The sequence below is a fragment of the Prionailurus viverrinus genome, chromosome B3 (assembly GCF_022837055.1).
Source record: "Prionailurus viverrinus isolate Anna chromosome B3, UM_Priviv_1.0, whole genome shotgun sequence".
Lineage (NCBI taxonomy): Eukaryota > Metazoa > Chordata > Mammalia > Carnivora > Felidae > Prionailurus > Prionailurus viverrinus.
Window position 1 is genome coordinate 8,419,370 of NC_062566.1, and position 21,652 is coordinate 8,441,021.

The 21,652-nt window shown below is 46.3% G+C and overlaps 1 protein-coding gene across 4 annotated transcripts in view; it reads left to right on the top strand.

The window, feature by feature from the left end:
- MCTP2 (multiple C2 and transmembrane domain containing 2) overlaps positions 1-21,652 on the top strand; it is a 239,124-nt gene that overhangs the window by 67,718 nt on the left and 149,754 nt on the right. For all 4 annotated transcript variants that reach the window (XM_047862403.1, XM_047862406.1, XM_047862404.1 and 1 more), the window contains exons 3-4: positions 674-736; positions 2,213-2,321. In XM_047862403.1, coding sequence (XP_047718359.1) covers positions 674-736; positions 2,213-2,321 — 172 coding nt within the window. The remainder of the gene's footprint in view (positions 1-673; positions 737-2,212; positions 2,322-21,652) is intronic.

Sequence of the window (21,652 nt, forward strand, 5' to 3'; positions counted from 1 at the left end):
TCCTGACGCGGGGCTCAATCCCACCGACGAAGAGATCAAGACCAGAGCCAAAACTAAGAGTCAGAAGTGTAACCCACCGAACCACCCGGGCGCCCCTCCTGGGCGTCTTAAATTAGAAAACATAGGCACCTCTCATTCTGAGGTCATTTGCTCAGAATTTGCATTTCTTACCCCTGGGTTGGTGACGGTACAGTCTCACGAAGGTACGGCTTGAGGAAGGTCTTCCGGATCACATTTTGAAACGTCTCCTCCTGCGTGACCAGCCCGGGTCTCCGGCACAGGATCCGTCCATTTCTCTCCGGTGGGCAGGGGGGCCAGGCAGGCCCAGGGAGGGCGCTGGTGGGGTGACTCTCCTGCTCGCATTTCGTTCACTGGAAGAAAGCTGCTTGCACGCCAAGCCCCGGACGGACCAGGGACGATGGAGCAGCCCGGTGGTGTAGGACAATCAGCCTTATCCACACTGATGCTCCGATCGTGACCAAGACGGCCGAGGCTGCAGGCAGGTGAATTCCACCGAATCAAACTTTTGTTGCTAGGACTTGCCACACACGTGCAAAAGCAGCCCGCGCACCCGAAACTGAGCGCGCAGATGGCGCCTTCAAGGGGGTATCCCTGTAGGTTAATGTCATTTTGCTTTCCTGAAGCAGGTTGTTTCTTTCTCTTTTCTTTACAGAAGCTATGCGGCAGTGGTGATCTGAATGCTTCTCTGACATCCCAGCAGTTTGAAGAACGATCTGTGAGTGACAATGCCTTAAAAGCAAACGCTAGAGCAAATACTATAGATATTTCTTACCGGACGTCTGTATTTCTTTGCCTCTTTTATTTTTCAAGAACGCTGAACCATTGCAAAGACCGGCCTGGCGAATTATAGCTGGAAGAGATTAATTCCGAGTCTATTGATTTGTCAGACGGGGACAGATTTTTCTAAAAATACAGAGCAGCTCTCCAGTTGAGTGGGAGAGTAAAGGAGACAAAGCCATTCTGAAGTGCTTTGAAACCTAGACGGGGGAGTTTTCAAAAGAAGGCCGTCAAGGGAGACCTAGCCACAGAATCGATTAATTGAATGTCAAAAAAGTGAACGATAAATTACTTTATCTGTCTCTTGTCTCTGGAAAGACAACAATTTGGACTAGTGCAAAACTCTGGTTCGAAACTTTAGTTGGATTCATTTGATGAATATTCGAAAAGAGACTTGCATTCAACATGGTGGCCTGTGGGAGTCGATGCCTTCCTGGGGAGGGGAGTGAGCTAAGGTGAGGGGAGGAAGACTGAAGGTCAAGTGTAGGAGACTCCACGGGGCAGGGGGGGGGGAGCAGGGAATGGAGGAAAAATATGCCGAGGGGAGAGCATGCAAAGGCATCATATGTGGACACAGGAGGGGCAGGTGCCTTATGCACCTGTGGGCCGCGGAGGCCGGCAGCTGAGCGGTCCTGAACGTGAACTGCAACGTTTTTACTTCACGTCGAGGAGGTGCAGGGGAGTGGAAGGGCTTGGGGGGAAGGGGGAGAAAATGAGGAAGCCACTTTACCTCAGAAGTGTTCACATGTCTGTCGGGGCCAGCCCCACAGCTGCATTTCTGCCTGCCACTTCCTCCCTCGTGTTCCTCCGCGAGTTCTAGAAGAAAGAATCCTGCAGGGGCACCGGGCTGGCCCAGTGGGTTGAGAGGCCGACCCCTGACTTCAGCCCAGGTCATGATCTCGCGGTTCGTGAGTTCGAGCCCCGCATCGGGCTCCGAGCTGGCCGTGCTGGAGCCTGCTTGGGACTCTCTCTCTCTCTCTGCCCCTTTCTCTGCCCCTCCCCTGCTTGCTCTCTCTCAAAATAAACAAAGAAACTGAAAAAAAATTAAAAAAGAAAGAAAGAATCCTACAGGAAATCGCGGAGTTGAAGGGTATTTCAGATACTGATATACTTCCGAGGGCATAATAATACCCCTTGTGTGATTTGGGGGGCGGGGCAAGTTAAATATTGCAACAATCGCATCGTGAATTTGGATACAATCCCACTGGAGACAATTATAGAGGATATGTTAGTGAGACCTAGTAACCCGGTCATCAAGCCGGGTGGGGTGGCAGATGAGGCTTGAAGGTGGCGACCCCCTGCCCCCCACCCTTTTTTTTTTTTTTTTTTTTTGCTCTCAAGTCAAGAGGTGTTCCTGAAATTCTCTTCCTCGGTCCCCAGACACCAGACTTACCTTCCTTCTCCATCTGTGCAGATGTTTGGGGAAGCCGGCGATGGCGTGAGTAACCTGCCCAGTCCTTTTGCCTACCTCCTCACCATACACCTGAAGGAAGGCCGCAACCTGGTCATCCGAGATCGCTGCGGTAAGCCTGGCTCTTCTGGGTGCCTTGTAGCCCGCGCACCTGCTTCTCCACTCTTGTTTCTGTGTTGTTAGTGCACCTTTCTCGTCTCGCGCAGCAGAGCGGAGCTCAGACCTATACCCCGAAGGTATCGAGCATTTGCAGCAAAGTTATTTGAAGACCCTGCATCTTCCTTTCCTTTAGTGTGGTTAAATGAACAACGAGAATGGCAACAGTAAGGACAGTAGTCATCACAATAATGATATGAGTAATCATTCCATGAAATAAGGCCACGGGAATAGCATTATCCTGGCGGCTAGCAGCTGCTCAAGAAAACGCTCCCTCGATTCCACTTTCATTACACATAAGAAAAGATGTGAACGTACGTAAGAAGTACATAATTTCTTGTGTATACGTGAACGTGAGCATGTGTGTGAATATGTGTATATGTGAATAGACGTGAGAATGAGACGTAAGCAAAAGATGTCCGTGCGAGGTCCCCAAATGTACACAGAGCCGAAGATGCCCTTTGAACCCCATCCCCTTCCTGCACTGAAATCCCACGGGGCTTCGCTCCCTCAGGAGAACATTTGTCATCTGCGTATCATTTGATTCGTTCACTTTTCCCCCTGTTTCTGTGCCTTTAAAACACACACATGTACACACGTGTGTTTTTTAAAAGTTTATTTATTTTGAGAGAGAGAGCGCGCACAAGCAGGGAAGGAGCAGAGAGAGAGAGAGAGAGAGAGAGAATCCCAAGCAAGTGCGACACTGTCCGTGCACAGCCCAATGCAGGGCTCGAACTCACGAACTGTGAGATCACAACCCGAGCCAAAATCAAGAATTGGACACTTAACAAACTGAGCCACCCAGGCACCCCCACACGTGTATGTTTTTAATTAACATGATACTGTAATATCCCTATTAGCCCGCAATAAGCTTTCTTTTTGCTTCACGATACGTATTCAAGATCGACGATGGTTTTCCATGCAAGCATGTCTCCATTCTTTTAAATGCTATGCAATATTCCATAGTATGATGTGTGATTTATTCAGTTTCTCTGACAGTTGCTGCTTTTTTTTCAACTCTCTCGGCCGCGTAAATGATACTATAATGAGCACCCCGTGTTTGTTTTTGGCACAAATAAGAATACATCTTTCAAAAAGTAGCATGTGCTTAAGTGTAGATGGTGGGGCCAGACTGCCCGGGCTCAAAGCCTTCCCTTCTCCAGTTGTTGTTTGATTCAAGAAATGTCCCTTGGCCCCTCTGTGAGTTCGTTCCCTCATCTATACAATAGTAACCTTTATTGTAGGCTGTTAAAAGCATGGAAGGTAATAACTCACATAAAGTGCTTACAACTACATCTGGCTTCTAGCACTTCATGGAAGTTAACTGTTGGGGCGCCTGGGTGGCTCAGTTGGTTAAGCGACTAACTCTTGATTTGGGTTCAGGTCAGGATCTCACTGTTCGTGGGATCGAGCCCCATGTTGGGCTTTGTGCTTGACAGTGCAGAGCCTGCTTGGGATTCTCTCTCCTGGTCCCTTCCCTTGCTAGCTTGCTCATTCTCCCTCTCTCTCTCTCTCTCTCTCTGTCTGTCTCGAAATAAATAAACAAACATTAAAAAAAAAAAAGATAACTGTTGTTAGCAACCAGGACAGAACCTAGAAATAGAAGTCAGGATCCAGGGGCTACGTGTTGTTAAAAATTTAAGAAACCCTGGCAAATTGTCCTCCAGAAGGCAGAAAGCATGCCCTCTCTTACAGTATGTTACTATTGTTGAATATCTACTTTTATCACTGTTCGTTTTGGGCAATCTCATAGATTGGGTGTGGACTCTCCTTATTTTTAAATGTACTTTGTCGGGGCGCCTGGGTGGCTCAGTCGGTTGAGCGTCCAACTTTGGCTCAGGTCATGATCTTGCGGTCCGTGAGTTCGAGCCCCGTGTCGGGCTCTGGGCTGACAGCTCGGAGCCTGGAGCCTGTTTCGGATTCTGTGTCTCCCTCTCTCTCTGCCCCTAACCCACTCGCATTCTGTCTCTGTCTCTCTCAAAAATAAATAAACATTAAAAAAAGTTAATTTGTACTTTGTGGATTGTCATGGTAATGAACGTGGGTTTCGTCCTGTTTTCAATTGAGTTTCTTCTCTCTGTAATTCTTTGTAACTTTCAGCATTAATGGTTGTTTATTACAGGTTGCAAGTATTTTTCTCTCATTCTGTTATGTCTTATTTCTATGGCTGATTTTATCCTTTAGAGGTTTTGCATTTCCTTACAGGCAAATATATTTGTGTTTTCTTTATAGTTTATTTATTTTTTTACTTATTTATCTAATTTATTTAAAATGTTTATTTTTGAGAGTGAGAGAGCACGAGTGAGTGGGGGCGGGGCAGAGAGAGAGAGAGAGAGAGAGAGAGAGAGAGAGAGAGAATCCCAAATAGGCTCCACACTGTCGGCACTGAGCCCCACACAGGGCTCGAACTCATGGAGGAACCCTGAGATCCTGACCTGAGCCGAAATCAAGACTCAGATGCTTTATCGACTAAGCCACCCAGGCTCCCCTATAGTTTTTTGTTTTTGTTTTTTTAAATTTTATTCTGTTTAGTAAGAAGGGATTTTTTTTTTTTTTTTAATTCTAAGGAATTGAGTGTCTTTCTTCCTGTTGCTTCGTTTCTACTCTGTTCTGGAATATGAAAAGGACAAAGTCCCTCCTAGACCCTTCTTTCAGTGCTCTGAGTCCGTTAGCTTGTCTTTCTCATTCTTCCCATGGTTTTTTTTTTTTCCTTTCAGGGAGAATGCCTCAACTTGGCCTTCCAGCTTACTCATTTTCTTGTCACTTGTGGCCATTGTGCAGTCAGGTCATGTGTTGAGTTGCCATTTAATTTTATATCAGCCTGTGATTATTTCACAAGTGAGATGATACCATCGTATTTCTGAGAATATTAAGTCCCCACTTAAAATCTCGTGCTTCATCCCTTGGATGTCAGCATCGTGTGTTCGCCACTCACGTTTCTGTGTGTCCCTCTGTCCTTGCCCCTCCATCTGCGGGCGCTGTTTTTGTTTACGGGGTCCTCCCTTCCCTGATAGCGAGCAGGGCTAGGATATGCGAATGGACAGCCTGCATCAGAAGTTCAGGCAGCTCCTTCCTGTTCCCCCCCAGTTATCACCAGTTCCCAGTTATCACCTCTCACCCAAAGCCTTCCTTTCTGGCTTACTGTTCATGCTCCCTGTTCCAGCTTGCAGTCCAAGTCTGTTGCTGGTCACTGGTTGGCCCCAAGGGGAGAGGACGGTGCTGGCCCAGCTGTTACAGGCTATGCTAGTCGGTTGGCCTAGAAACCGACGGTTTCTCAGGCCACCAGCTGCCTCCCCTACCTGCTGCCTGCAAGTTAAGAGCATCCCGGGTTTACCCACCACACACCCTCACATGCTCCCACCCAGCCCTGCTTCTGAAACCTTTTTGCTATAACTTTCTCCTGCTCACGTTTTGGATTGTGGACTCTTTGCCGATCTGATCTCACCTGACTTCCATCTTTCAGGATCCGTGAAATATGTTCATTTAAAAAAAATTTTTTTTAAAGTTTATGTATTTCGAGGAAGGGACAGCATGAGTGGAGGGGGCGCTGAGAGAGAGGGAGCGAGACGATCCCAAGCAGGCTCCGGGCTGCCAGCACAGAGCCAGATGCGGGGCTTGAACTCACGAACCGCGAGAGCATGACCTGAGCTGAAGTCAGACGCTTAACCGACTGAGTCACTCGGGCGGCCCTGCTCACTTTTTTTAAAAACAAAATTGCTATCCCTGCCTGTTTGTATCTTTGTACTTCCTCAGATATAGGACTTCAAAATGGTGGGGGAAAAAATCTCATTTTTTACTTGTTGGTAAAATGGGTTTTCTATGAAAATCATAATTTCTCATCTATCGATCGTGTGACTTCTTATGTTCTGTCGTTGGGCACTATGGTCGTAAACATATGCCTTTTTTTTTTTTTTTAATTTTTTTTTTCAACGTTTATTTATTTTTTGGACAGAGAGAGACAAAGCATGAACGGGGAGGGACAGAGAGAGAGGGAGACACAGAATCGGAAACAGGCTCCAGGCTCTGAGCCATCAGCCCAGAGCCCGACGCGGGGCTCGAACTCCCGGACCGCGAGATCGTGACCTGGCTGAAGTCGGATGCCTAACCGACTGAGCCACCCAGGTGCCCCAACATATGCCTTTTAATAGATGCATCCCTTATGTTATTTTTAATGATTTGAGCGGGTAGCATTTCATACCTGAAATAACCCCTAGGGAATAATCATAAACCGGTGTAGAGTTAACTCCCACGAAAACACCAACTCTGGCTTTGAATTGGCACGGTGTCCCATGGGGGCTTCTGTCAAATGAGGATCATTATCGAGCTTGTCTTATGACAGCTTCTCTGGAGCTGGAGAAGAATGTTCCATGGAGAGCATATTTAACTTGACTAGGAAGAGGGTGTTCCAAACCTTTAAACACCATGTTTTGTTTTAAATTCTTGGAATTCCTCTAAGAGTTTGTCACTTTGGGGAGGGAGCGCAGGCCCTGGAGTACCCCCGCACACCAGCTGTCCCCTTTCCAGTTTACCCGTTCTCTCTGGATCTTTCTCCCAGAGTGAGTTCTCTGGCCCTACCACCATTGACGTGTCATAATGATAGATTCCAAGTAGCAGGTTCCTAGTAGGGGGTCAGTAACCTCAGTGGATGATGGAGAAGACGTCGCACCTGGTAGAAAACAACCAAAATAATGCGGTGTGGGTACGCTTGCTCAATGTCATGGCCGTTTGGCGACAAAGGAGAGACCATAGCTTGTGCTATGATCCCGGCCACTGTCATCTCTGTCTGAATAGTTTCATCAGAGTTAAAACGTCTTATGACTTTGGCTTTATCTTGTGTAAACCTAACACGATCCAAATATAAATACCTACTAAGGCGTCTAGGTCATAAACCGCGTTGTTCCAGAACCTGTATCTTTTGTAGCCATTAGTGACTGTTCTTGTCTGTCTTCTTTTATTTATTGGGCAAGTTAATCATTATTGACAAAATATCCCTCTCCCAGCCAATTCTTTTTCCATGATTTGAGGTGCGCTGTGCCTCCTACACTGTGACTCTATTGATTTTCTGCTTGATTTTCATAAGCATCATATTAGCGATCAGGAAAATGTTCCAGAGCCCTCTCAAGGTGGGGCCGCATTTGAGGGAGCACGGTTGGTTTAGACAGGGATCCGAAGTACTAGGATGCATGCTCCCGCTCCTGCCTCCTTTGCCTGAGACTCGTTGTTTATCGGTACAACATTCCTTTCTTTTTTATTTTTTTAAATGTTTATTTAGTTTTGAGGGAGAGACAGAACATGAGCAGGGGAGAGGCAGAGAGACAGAGGGAGACACAGAATCCAAAGCAGGCTCCAGGCTCGGGGCTGTCCGCATAGAGCCTGACATGGGGCTCGAGCCCTTGAACTGCGAGATCATGACCTGAGCCCAAGTGGTTGGACGCTCAACCGACTGAGTCACCTGAGCGCCCCTACAACGTTATTTTCTATGGGACCCAACCCGGCCTCAGGATTTTGTCCACCACAGTCCTTTCCACCAGTAGTTTTCAAACTTGAATGAGCATCAGGGCAGGCTGGAGGGCTGATGAAAACACATGTTGCCCACCCCCCAGAGTCTCTGATTCAGCAGGTCCTGCGTGGGGCCTGCGGATTTGCATTTCTAGCAAGTTCCCAGGTGATGCTGATGTAGGTGGTCCGGAAGCACACTTAGGAACCATTGTTCTGCGCAGCCTCTGTCCACCAGTGTGCATGGACAACGTGAGAAGAAATATTTGCTTCTCCTGATAGTAGGTAGAGCTTCAGTTCTCTACTAGGCACAACATTTTCTTTCCCTCATTACGTATTTGCTCTCCAGCATTATTCTCCAGCTTCCTTTTTTTTTTTTTTTAAGTGTTTAATTTTTTTTTAAATTGATTTTCACTTATGACGGAGAGGCCTTTGGCGTGGTGTTGAAATGTATGACGCCCTCGGCTCTTAAGGGGGACACCTCTGGGCTATGGAAGTCAGTCGCACGGTTTCGTTTCTGAATGTTTAGGGAGGAAAACCGTTTTGATGAATCATTCTCTGAGGAAAGAGTTTGGTATTTCTTTAGGTTGTTGCATAAGCAGTGCTTACGCTTATGTAACTTTCTGTCTCGGACGTGGGGTGGGAACTTTTTCTGTCCAGGGCCACAAAGTAAATATTTTAGGATTTATGGGTCATAAGGGCTCAGGGACAGCTACTCATCTCTGCTGGTGTCATGCCCAAACAGCCATTACCTTTAGATCCATTTTAACGATTCACTTCCTTTTTGGTCATATCACCGCATAACTGAAGAGAGAGGAAGAAGTAACTGAAAAAAAATGTGACTTTTCGGTGCCAATAATACATTGCACGAAACTGACAGAAGTTATCCAGAGTACTGGATCACATCTGGTTTATTATTTAATTTTTTCTAAAGTGAAAAATGTTAGTGGTTTTCCAAACAGCCAAAGAGAAATCGTTCTTGGTTAGGGTTAGTATCTGACGAGAACATGTAAACACATGGTCATGACTGTGTTCTAATAAAACTTTATTTACAAAAACAAGCAGTGGCCTGGGTTTGAACCATGGGCCAACGTTTGCCAACCTCTGTCTAGAATATCGTGACCTGCTTTTTGAGTTTTACTCTAAGAAACTGCTTTCTGGTGTAGCAAAGTAAAAACCTTGCTTATTTGTGAGCATATCAGTAATATGACCTTGAATAATGAAAAAAAATTCTGGAGATATTAGGTGGCAAAAAGTCGTTTTCTTTTTCCTTATATTTTAATGGGAAGTAAAGTGAAAAGTCACGGTATCCCCCTCAGGAAAAGGCATCTCTGACATGCTTCGAGAAGAGGCGCTAAAAGGCTCTTCCAAGGTTCGTGCCGGAGGATTGGAAGCTTTCGGTCACTTGACCCATCCAGAAGCAAACTCGGGGGAAGCGTCTCAGAAACGAGAGAACCCGTCTCAGTTTTGGTGCCGTCAGCCAGGCCTGGACAGTGGACTTCCTTCGTGAAAGAGTTCTGTGGACCTTTTATGTAAATCTCTTCCTTCTCCGCCTCAGACACAGTGCTGATTTGTTATGCAGACTATCAAGGTGGAATTGGGATATTTTCTGGGGCTTGGGGGGAAGGCTTGTGAAACCCTAAAGCTGGCTAATTGTTCTTTGGGCAGAATTAGGAGGGAGCTCCGGCTTCAGCACGATGGCTAGGTTTAGCAATGGTGTGGAGATCATAGTGTTATATAGTTGTTACCCAGAGCATCACAGGGTCTTTAAAAAAATTTTTTGTGTGTTTATTCGTTTTTGAAAGACAGAGAGAGACAGAGCACAAGCGGGGGAGGGGGCGGAGAGAGAGGGGGAACACAGAATCCAAAGATGGCTCCGGGCTCCAAGCTGTCAGCCCAGAGCCCGACACGGGGCTCGAACTCACGAACCGCGAGAGCATGCCCTGAGCCGAAGTCAGACGCTCAGCCGACTGAGCCACCCAGGCGCCCCCACGCGGGGTCTTTAACTGTTAACTTGTCTATCCCTTGTATAGAATACATAGGTGTTTTGTGTGTGTGTGTGTGTGTGTGTGTGTGTGCATTGAATAAACCCAGCAAAATCTATGGGTCATTCAAAAGAACTGAAAATAGCGGGTAACTGGTAACTCACTGTCACGAACAGGTCTGTCCATCCGTGAGTCATCATGGATATAAGAATAACACCTGGGAGGCCGACAGCCTCTGTGACAGCGGGGCCACATTTAGAAGATTGCCTTTCACAGATCATTCTCTAGTTGGTTAGGAATTGCCTTCAATTCTTTGACACCCGGTCTTTCAGCCTTGCCCGGACTCAGTCCGGTATGGGCGAGCTCAGTACTAATTAAGCAGCCCCATTCTTTCTGCTGAACAACCTGCCGTGCTGTAGGTGGTCTTTCTAAAAATGAGCCTTACTTGAACGCTGGTAACGTCTAGCCATTGCCTTGAGTTCATCTTCTTGAGCAATCTACAGGAGGGAAGACCCAGCATCCCCCCACCTCCCTGCTCTATCCCAGTAATTGCCTGTTGCCTGTGGGTAGATCTTTGTCTCTGTCTACACCCCGCCTCCTGCCCTCCTATCTTACTATTTTTTTTTCCTCAGTGTTTCTACTTCCCTTTTCCACATCCTCACTTCTTCCTTTTACGCCTTTATACCTCCATTTCCTTCCCATTTTTTTTTTCCTCTCAGGGAGGCTCTACATGCAGTGATGTTTTGGACCAAACGAGACACATAACCTGTTTTGGGTTCTTGATCTGAGTCTGGGGGTCTTTATAGATTGGTCAAACAGAAGGAACATGATATGACCAATCAAATTTAAGTCCTTCTAACTTCGTAATGAAGTTGACGCATAGAGAGAGTTGAACCTTGGACTCAGTTTCCCTTGGGAGGGAATGTGGTCAAGAAATATTTTGGGGTGTTAAAGCTGGTGGTGTTTATGCCAACGGCCCTTTTCTAGGCTGCGTAGGAGCACTGCTCTGTGACATGGGAAGGCCTCTTGTCCTAGGAAGAAGGCTCAGATCAAATCCCATTAAAACGTAGAGCGTTAGCCTGGGTGGCTCAGTTGGTTGAAGATCCGACTCTTGATTTTTGGCTCAGGTCATGATCCTACGGTTGTGGGATCGAGCCCTGAGTCAGGCTCCATGTTGAGCCTGCTTGAGATTTACTCTCTCTGTCTCTGTCTCTTGCTCTCTCTCCCCACCCTGCTCACGCTCTCTTTCTCTAAAACAAAATAAAATAAAAAACAAACAAACAAAAAGCCCCTAAAGCATTAATTCCTGGAAAACAGGAGCCCTTGCCTTGAAGCCCTGTTTGCCCTTGGTGTGAAGGTGGCTATGGGACTGTCCTGCTGTGCCCTGGAAGAATACTGTGTTGCTGCTGCCCTCTGGTGGCCACTTTTCAGTGTTGCAAAAAGGAAAGAAAAGCCCTTTGAGGGACTTTGTGCGACATTATCAGGGCCAAAAAAAATTATTTGGGCTGGAGGCCGGAGGGTTGAGGATTGATGGCTTTTCTTCCTATTTTTTTAATGTTTATTTATTTATTTTGAGAGAGAGAGAGAGAGAGAGAGAAAGGAAGGAAGGAAGAAAGAGAGAGAGAGAGAAAAAAAGAAAGAAAGAGAAAGAAAGAAAGAAAGAAAGAAAGAAAGAAAAGAAAGAAAGGAGGAAGGAAGGAAGGAAGGAAGGAAGGAAGGAAGGAAGGAAGGAAGAAAGGAAAGAAAGAGAGAAAGAGAATCCCAGGCAGGCTTCATGCTGCCAGCGTAGAGCCTGATGCGGCCTCAAACTCCGGAACCTTGAAATCATGACCTGAGCTGAAATCAAGTTGGACTTTAATGGACTGACCCCACCCCCCCACCCCCGGGTGCCCCATGGTTCTTCTCATGTGCGTTTTATGTAATGAAGATTCATGACCCATTCCTCTAGCAGACCGCTCTCCTTCTCCAGCACAGGTAGATGGTTGACCTTTGTTTTCAGAGCAGCGACAGCTTCAGTTGCACACCCTGGGAAGAACATGCTGGATAAGTCATTTTCCGGTTTGGAAAGAATGGCTTAACGACACCCGCCCTAGTGTGAAAAGTTTGCCAGGTAATAGGTGTTTAGCAAATTCCTGCTCTGCCACCAAAATGTTCAAATGTCCAATATCTCTGATTTCAGACTTCTTTTCCTTTTGCCATTTAATAGGCTAACTTTCATACCTGTTCTTTTAGATTTTTTTTTTTTTTAGTGTTTATTTATTTGCGATTGAGAGACAGAGAGAGAGCAGGGGAGGGACAGGGGATCAGAAGCCGGGCTCTGTGCCGATGGCAGAGAGCGCAACATGGGGCTTGAACTCACAAACCATGAGAACCTGACCCGAGCTGAAGTCTGACACCTAACCAACTAAGCGACCCAGGTGCCCCTATAACTGTAAATTTTTTAATGATTGTAATCTCTTTCTTTCTTCTTTCTTTCTTTCTTTCTTTCTTTCTTTCTTTCTCTCCTTCCTTCCTTCCTTCCTTCCTTCCTTCCTTCCTTCTTTTTCTTTCCTTCTTTCTTTCTAAGTTTACTCATTTTGAGAAAGACAGAGACATTACAAGTGGAGGAGGGGCAAAGAGAGGGAGAGAGAGGATCCCAAGCAGTCTGTGTGCTGTCATCGAAGAGCCCAACATGGGGCTCGAACCCATGAAGCTGCGAGATCATGACGTGAGCCGAAACCAGGAGCTGGATGCGTAGCCGACTGAACCACCCAGTGACCCTTGAATCCTTTCTTTTTAAAGAGGAAATGCATACGGGGCACCTGGGTGGCTCAGTCGGGGAAGCATCCGACCCTTGATTTGGGCTCAGGTCATGATCTCACAGTTGGTGAGATCGAACCCCACGTCAGGCTCTGTGCTGACAGCGTGGAGCCTGCTTGGGATTCTTTCCCCCTCTCTCTGCCCCTCCCCCACTCAGGCACTCCCCCCCCCCCCCTCCTCAAAATAAATAAATAAAAAGAATAAAAAGAAAAGATACCCTTGTATCAGAGCTAGAGAGAAACCCGCTGTTCTCATTACATCTGTAATTGCGGGACAGATAGGGAGTTTCCAGAACTCTGTTCTCAGTGTTGTGCACTGAGGAACAGCCACGCGGCTTCCGGACAGGTGCGTTCTGAGCGGTGTTCTAGGGTATCCGTCCCTTCAGCCTTCCCGACAGCTCTGTGGAGCCCGGGCCAGCCCCTCAGCAGTCTCCCCCATTTACGCTACCGTGTCCAACAACAGCCATGGTTTTCGTTTGTGCCACGGTGCAAAGTTTTGGGGAGCACCGCTGCGTGTGAACCCTGGACCCTGGGGTGCAGACCATGCGAGCTTGAACGCGAAGTCAGATACCATCTAGCAGCAGTTGTGAGGATTCACCTGGTGTGCATGCTCGAGGGGACGTGTGGTGGTATGGGTGGGGTTGGAGGAGACAGTAGTTAGGATTATTACTGTGTTTGTTGTCTTTTTTGGTCGGGTTTGATTTTTGCAGTTTCTCTCTGGAAAGGGAAGGGCTCGTGATTTCTACCCGTCTTACGATGGCTTTTCTTCCCAGTTTCTTGGCAGTTTGTTTGACTCTTTACTTATCTCTCGCTTTTCTCTCTTTTTGCCCTAGACTCCTCCCCCTAGCTTCCCTGCCCCCCGGGGGGGGGGGGGGGTGGAGGGCAGAGGGTGGTTTGTGGTGGTGAAGGGTGTTTTCTGAGCCCGGTTCCTACCTCGTGTTTGCGCGTCAGCAAAAATGAAGGAGAGGCTAGTTTTTAGTGATGGGAATAAGGACTCTATTACGGGTTGATGGTTTAATTTTCCCCATCTTATGTTTGACTCAGAAAAATGTGCCTCGACTCTCATAGTGGCCACCCTGGGAAGACACGGCAGTGTGGACAAGCATCATCCTCAGTCACTCTGTCACTTTTACTGAATGTGCCATACTGACGTGATATGTAAAGAATCAATTTTCTTTGTTTCTTTTTAAAAAGTTTTGTTCATGTTTATTTATTTATTCTGAGAGAGAGAGAGAACATGAGCAGGGGAGGGGCAGAGAGACAGAGGGAGAGAGAGAATCCCAAGCAGGCTTTGCACTGTCAGCACAGAGTCCAGTGTGGGGCTCAAAGTCACGAACTGTGAGGTCCTGACCTGAGCCGAAACCAAGAGTCGGACGCTTAACTGACTGAGCCACCCAGGCGCCCCAGAATCGATCTGACTTTTCAAACTACAGCCGGATCTGACTTTAAACGGCTTGATCACTGCTTTTGTTCACCACACATGTGCTCCCCGTATTACAAAAATTCTATTTTGAGAAGAAAAAATGAATATAGCGCATCGTTCTTTGTTTACTCAGTGTTCTGGTTCCGGGTCTCTCAGAATTCTTATTCCCAGCACTAATCCTGCAGCAAACATTCTTGTGCCTAAATCCGGACGTACAACTTTCTTCTTGACTTCTTTGCGGATGCTTTGTGTTTCCTGATCGGAGCAGGTCGAGGTTCTCTTTCCAGAATTGCCAGCTCACCCTTGGGAACTATCTCCCTCTACTGCTGACCTAGCAAAAACATCTCTGGGGTCTGCTTTCCTTTTCTTCCCTGCATGGTGTGCACCTTATCTTTGTCAGTTTGATGGAGAAGAAGTGTTACATTTGTTTCAATTTGTATTAATAAATTTGATTCTTTAGGTGTGTTTGGCTATGAGCTATTTACTACTTCTCTTTTGTGCAAAGCCTGTTCTGTATATTATCACTGCTCTTTCTTCTGCTCCCTAGATACGTTCACATAGAGTTTTATTATTATTATTATTTTAGCAGTTTTTTTTTTAATTTTTGTTTTTTTGAGACAGAGAGAGACAGAGCATGAGCAGGGGAGGGGCAGAGAGAGAGAGAGGGAGACACAGAATCCGAAGCAGGCTCCAGGCTCCGAGCTGTCAGCACAGAGCCCGACGCGGGGCTCGAACTCACAGACTAAGAGATCATGACCCGAGCTGAAGTCGGACGCTTAACCGACTGAGCCACCTGGGCGCCCCTAGAGTTTTCTGATTTGTTATTTGCTTTTTAGTTTTGTTTATAGAGTTTTGTGGCAGAGATCTTTTCAAGTCTTATAGTCCTATTCTAGAGAATTTCTTCTTTTGTTTTTATAGCAAGGAAGGCCTTTCTCTCTCGAAAGGGAATACGCATCCACCTATATTCATTCTCTTTGCTATTCGTTTTGCCTTTTTCCTTTATGTCTTTGATCTGTCTCGAGTTTATTTCGGTTTCTGGCTCAGAGTAGGAACTTAGATTTACTTTTGGCCAAATGGCTATTTAATTAGTTGGGACGAAATAGCCCTTTCCCTGCTGATCTGATTGCCACATTCTAATCGTCTGTTAGAAACAGACACAGTGCCTATCAGGGCTGCTTCTTGGATTTCCCTTTGAATCTTGCGGATGTGGTTTTTGTTGTTGTTCGGATGCCAGCACCACACCAGGTTTACTGTAGCCAAAGGTCACCATCAGTACTTTTTTTGCAAGAAATGGGGCTTGCTTCACATTGGAGTACCTTCTCCGAACACCAGATGGCATGAGATCACTGGTATGTTGTGTGGGAGCCACGGAAACACAGCTGGCCGGTGTGGGAGCATGTCCTTCAAGCGCAAACTTGAGACGTTCGGCGATGCAGCCACCCATCCCAGGTCCCAGGTAGCGGGTGGGTTTTCTCCACTTGTTGCGTGCTGATAGCCTGCCAGGCTCCCACAGCCAGTAAGTGGAACTGATTTTTGAAACCTGTTTCTGTTGGTTCCTTTCCCACTTGGATGCGGGTCCTCCTTGGGCAGCCATGTTTGTCCTTACAGCTTTTAATGTGTTCCCACAACGGAGCCCTTTCCTCTGGGGATTTTTGTGGTATTTTGTTTTGGGAAACTGTGCGTCCTCAGCAGTTTATTAGAAGGCCCTGTGGCTCTCCCGTTTTTTTTTTTTTTTTTTTTTTTAATTTTTTTTTCAACGTTTATTTATTTTTGGGACAGAGAGAGACAGAGCATGAATGGGGGAGGGGCAGAGAGAGAGTGAGACACAGAATCAGAAACAGGCTCCAGGCTCTGAGCCATCAGCCCAGAGCCTGACGCGGGGCTCGAACTCACGGACCGCGAGATCGTGACCTGGCTGAAGTCGGACGCTTAACCGACTGCGCCACCCAGGCGCCCCTCTCCCGTTTTATAGAGTCAGTTAAGCCCTTCTTTCAGTGGGATCCCATCCCAATTCATACGAAGGGCCTCGGAGCAATACGGCCTGTTTTCTGCATCTGCTGCATGTAACCAACCACTTACATTCAACTGAAGATCGTTGACTTGAACTTAAGGTAGCACATCTTCCATCCGGTTGAATGGGGCTTCTCCATTGCCAGTGGTTTTTACCAGGGGTTCGTTTCTGTACCAAGATATCACGTGCCCCACTGCATGCTGTGTTTATTTATTTATTTTTTTAAATTTTTTGAAGCTTATTTATTGAGAGAAACAGAAAGGAAGAGAGAGAGAGCACTCCCAGAGAGAGAGGGAGAGAGAGAGAATCCCAAGCAGGCTCTGCCCTGTCCGCACGGAGCCTGATGGGGGCCTGAACCTTGAGATTGTGACCTGAGCCGAAATCAACGGTCAGAGGCTTCGTGGACCGAGCCACCCAGCTGCCTCTAAAGGGTTCTTTTTACTTACCCTGTTTCGTTGTGATGTTGGTACGGTGCCCTCTGTCCCGGGGGGTGTGGGTGTTGTAAACAGAGGGCGAAATACAGAGGGCGTATCAGTACGTTTCTGTATGTCCTGTGATTTCCTTGCGACATAATCTTGATGGGGTCGTTCGTTCTGTCTTGCCATCCGAACCCCAAAGCTTGACAACGTGCTGAATTTGGGGCAGCGGGCACGGCAGGCAACGTGATGAAGGGACCACCACCCTGTGATGACAAGTTACCCCACTCCGTAGCAACCCCAACCCACCGCACGCTCAGGAACGCTGGGAAGGGGGATTTCAAGAGGGCACGCTGTGCGTCGCTTCCCTTTGCCGCACGCTGTCTGCAGCCTCCAGTGGAACGACTTGAAGGTTGAGTGTGACCTGATTTTGGGGACTGGCCACCCGGAGGCCCACAGGCCAGTTTGTACCAATGGTGGCAACCTGGGACGAGGTGCGGGAGACAAGTGCTGGTCCACACGAGACCTCCCCATGAAGCATGGTGCCTCACGCTGGTCGCAGGAGCTCAGGGCTTCTGCCTTGAGGCTCCTGGACGCCAGGCAAGAGCTGTATCAGCTTGCGTGGCACGGCTTTGGAAGGAAAACGTGTGACTTCCTCCACTCTGTCTGGCTTGAAGCAGGTGCCCAGATTCAGAGGAGTGGGACGGGTTATGCCTTAAAATTGCTCTAGTTATGGGGCACCTGGTTGGCTCCGTCGGTTGAGCGTCCGACTTCGGCTCAGGTCATGATCTCACAGTCCGTGAGTTCGAGCCCCACGTCGGGCTCCATGCTGACAGCTCGGAGCCTGGAGCCTGCTTCCGATTCTGGGTCTCCCTCTCTCTCTGCCCCTCCCCTGCTCATGCTCTGTCTTCGTGTCTCAAAAATAAATAAATATAAAAAAATAAATAAATAAAATTGCTCTGGTTATGAAAGCTTTACACTGAAACGGGTCTGTGGCTTGAGGCTTGGCTCTGGGAACTCACTAACTTCACTCATCCTTTTCTTAAACAGATACTAATTTTTTTAATTTTAATTTTTATTTTTTGAGAGAGAGAAAGCAAGAGAGAACACTTACGTGCAGGGAAGGAGCAGGAGGGGGGTGCTGAAGATCCGAATCGGGCTCCGTGCTCCCTCACAGCAGAGAGCCTGACGTGGGGCTCAGACTCACGAACTGTGAAATCATGACCTGAGGTGAAGTCGGACGCTTAACGGACTGAACCACCCAGGCATCCCTACCTTTATCCATCCTTAAGACGACAGTATACATAGTCTTATCCCTGACAGTCCTCGGAGGATTAAATGGGAGCACGCCCAGTGTTAATGTCATTACTAAGCTTCAGTCCTTTGTCTCTTCTCCAGGGAGGTTGCTGCCTGTTTCATTAGGTTTGAATTTATGCTCAAATAATAGCCTGGGCTGAGGACACTTTTAGTATTCTTATTAATAGAAGGGACAGCGTTAGGGTATTAATAGCTATGTGTGCTTTGGCAGTGTGGATTTCTGGAACACCCCGAGCTGACCAGACTACAGACCTTGAAGTCTGTACCCTCTGCAGAAACTCGGGGAAGCTACATCCTTTGGCTGTGTGGCTTACTCTTCCTTTTTTTCTCTGACCCTCTTTCTAGTCTCTTTACATGGCTGCATCCTGGCTGCTGCCTTCCCTTCTCCTTTTTTTTTCTGTGTTGTTAGGCCTTTTTCTATCTTTGTCTGGGCCCTTCTTTGTTTGATCGGTACGGGGACAATCATGCATGATGTTCACGCCCCTGTATGCTTTGGATCAAGATCAGGATCTTTGTACCTGATCAAGAACAGGTGTACAAAAGTCTTCTCTTAATGATCACTTCACCAAAAGTCAATGTGCCCAATAATCTATTCACCAGATGGCCTATTTACTGATTTACTGAATTCCTCAGTATATTGGCAGTGTTTTCCTTTAATCTATAGTGATACGTCTGTACGTATAAAGTTATTGGATGAGAACTTTTAAAAGCAGCTGAAGGTCTCCGGGTCGTATCAGCCAATTGGTTTATGAAGACAGAATGAAAACAGCATTTTAAGTATTTAATTTGCCTGAGGCCAAACAAAAAAGGAGTGACTGGACATGCCATAGCCTAGGCTTCAGAGTCCAGTAACGGGATGACTGGGAGCACAAAAGGAGAAGATATTAGGGGGAAGACAGATGGGGAGGGAAACTGGATGGGGTAGGTGGGACTGAAGGAAGTTTAGGATGGCAATGGTGCAGGGGAGGAATCCGAAGGTCCCAGGAAGACCTTGCTTCTGACAGCTCTAGAATGTCCCATTACTTACCCCATACAAGCTTCCAAATAGTCAAAATAAGCAAGTTTTGGTCAAATTTTATAAAGAGTTAAAATAAACAAGTTTTCGCGAAACTGGGAATTTCAGATCACGGATCCCACTGTAAGTTGGTCAGTGGAAATTCTTTCACATGCTAGATTTTGGCGAGTTGCACGGAGCCATTACACCCACAGGGTCTACCCATGGGCAGGCCTTGACCAAGGTGCCATTGGGGTCATTGCGCACGACAGACTCCTTTAGAGGAAATGAGTCCATCACATTCAGGAGAAAACTTCAGGAGTTCACAGACAGCAAGGCCTGAAGGTGGTTGGGGCGGAAAACTATTGTTCTGTGGTTGGTAACAGGAGACCAGCTCCTGGAAGCGTAGAGCCGCCATTTGCAGCCTGATGGGCTAGGGAGATCCTGGGAATAAGCATGTTCCTTCATTCAATTGTAGTCGATAAAACCTGGCCTAGAATTCCGCTGGACCTGAACCTACTGCTACCTTAAGTAATACAGATTTCGCTCTACATAGGGAAAGTTGTTTCTTCTTTCCCATGTGATGGAGGAAAAGTGCCCTCTGAATGTCCATAATGCCCATAATGGTTTCTGAAGGTGGGTCAAGAATGTGGCACCTGGACACTTGATGTAGAAATCTCAGCTTAACTGCCAGGGGGCAGCAGCAGCCGCTCAAAAATCATCACTGGCTGTTTTTCTGGAAATCATTTATGCTGCTTATTTAGCCAGCCTCAGAGAAAGTCAGAACTTATGGATCCCGTATAAAAACAGCTCAGGCTTGGTTATTTTTCTGACAAGAAGAAAAAATTCAAAATATGCATAATATTGAGAAGATTCTAATTTTTTTTTTTCACATTTATTACTGAGAGACAGAGCATGAGCAGGGGAGGGGCAGACACAGAATCGGAAGCAGGCTCCAGGCTCTGAGCTGTCAGCACAGAGCCCGACGCGGGGCTCGAACTCACGGACTGTGACATGACCTGAGCTGAAGTCGGAAGCTCAACCGACTGAGCCACCCAGGCGCCCCTTATTGTGAAGATTCTAAACGTATTTGATAAGGAGATTGAATAGCCCCTTATCACTCTTAAGCCAGAGGATAAGAAAAACATCAAATTGATACTTTTCCGTGTTTCCAAATACTGTTCATGCAGGATGAATTCATCGTTTTGTACCTGAGCTTCCCTAAAGACTTGACAAGTAAGTGTTGACTTGAATCAGAACTCCTAAGATCTCCTAACAAAAGTTATCAGATATTACAAAGTGTGAACTTCATGTAAAAACGTGGAGATAATTCCCTTTCACAAACTGCTACTCTGAGAAATGCATTCAATTAGGAGAGCTTTCTAGCTTGACAACCTTTCCTTTGAAGAAACCGTATGGCTGAAGTGTTTTAACTTGGCAAATGAGCTTTACTGATAGCAAATAAGTGAGTTTTGCCTACAAATATTGCTTTTGCATGGATTTTTATTTTCAAATTAGGAGCGCTAGTTTTTCAAACCTATGCTATATATACGTATGCCCCAATATACACATAAATGACCATTAAGCCGATTTGTATAAATATATTGATGGGGACAGAAGGAGACTGATGTATTATTGGCTGAAGAAAGCAGGTAAAACATACAATATGAAGGCTGGCTTCTTTTTTGAAAAGTCAGAGTGTGCATGTAAAATCTAGGTACATATCAATATATTAAGCTTTTCTAGATGGTAGTAATTCTTTCTTTCCTTCTTTCTTCCTCCCTTCCTCCCTCCCTCCTCCATTCTTTTCTTTCTTTTTTTTAATGTTTATTTTTGAGAGAGAGAGAACAGAGGAGGGGCAGACAGAGGCAGGCAGAGGATCTGAAGCGGGCTCTGTGCTGACAGCAGAGAACCCTACGCGAGGCTCAAACTCAAAAATGATGAGAGCATGACCCGAGCTGAAGTCGGATGCTTAATCAACTGAGCCACCCGGGCGCCCCATCTTTTCTTTCTCTTTAGTGCATCTTTCTGCTTTTTCCCACATGGCCGTGAGTTCTATTACAAAAAGCAAAGACAAGGTGTTTGTAATTAGTGCTTCATTACAGATTTATTTTATTTGCAGATTCTTTATTTGATCTTGAGCCAGTGAACAGAATATTTGTTCCATGTATCACTTCCTCTGTTGTTTCTGACCATTTTTTCTTGTAATTCTCTCAAGATAGTAGATACAAGTAATATGATTCATGATGACTGTCTCCTTGATAGACCTCAGTTATCTGGTGTCCTTCTCACCAAGCTATCTGTCATTTTCATCAGGATATATTTGCAGAGTGATCCAAAATCGTCAGTGAATAACATTAGGACTAGAGATAGGGCAGTAGCCAATACTCATGGATAGTTAGTGCTTTTTAATTTTTGCTACAGCCCTTTCTTTCCAGGATAGCTCAGATCATTTCATGGAGATTTTCCCCAACCACATGGGATCTCGAAAGAAGTATGTAAGATAAGGAATTTTCTCTTCGACGTCTGCAGAGAAAAGGTGATACAAATTTCATACCTTTAGAGATGGCAATAGAAGGGTCAGTAGAGAAACAGACGAGAAACAAACGGTACATGTTATGTTGGATAGGTAAAAAAAAAGTGAATATTTAATACCGCATACTTTGTTATAGACACCCCTTTTTAAATTAATCGAGTAGTAATACTTACTAACAAAGTAGCAATTGTTATGGGACTTGGTCAGTTAATGGCTAGAGTCTGCTATTAATGAAGTATATTAGTTCATTCAGTTCTCAAGATAAGAGGTTGGTATATTTTTTATATACAGCTAAAGATAGCTGGAAGGAA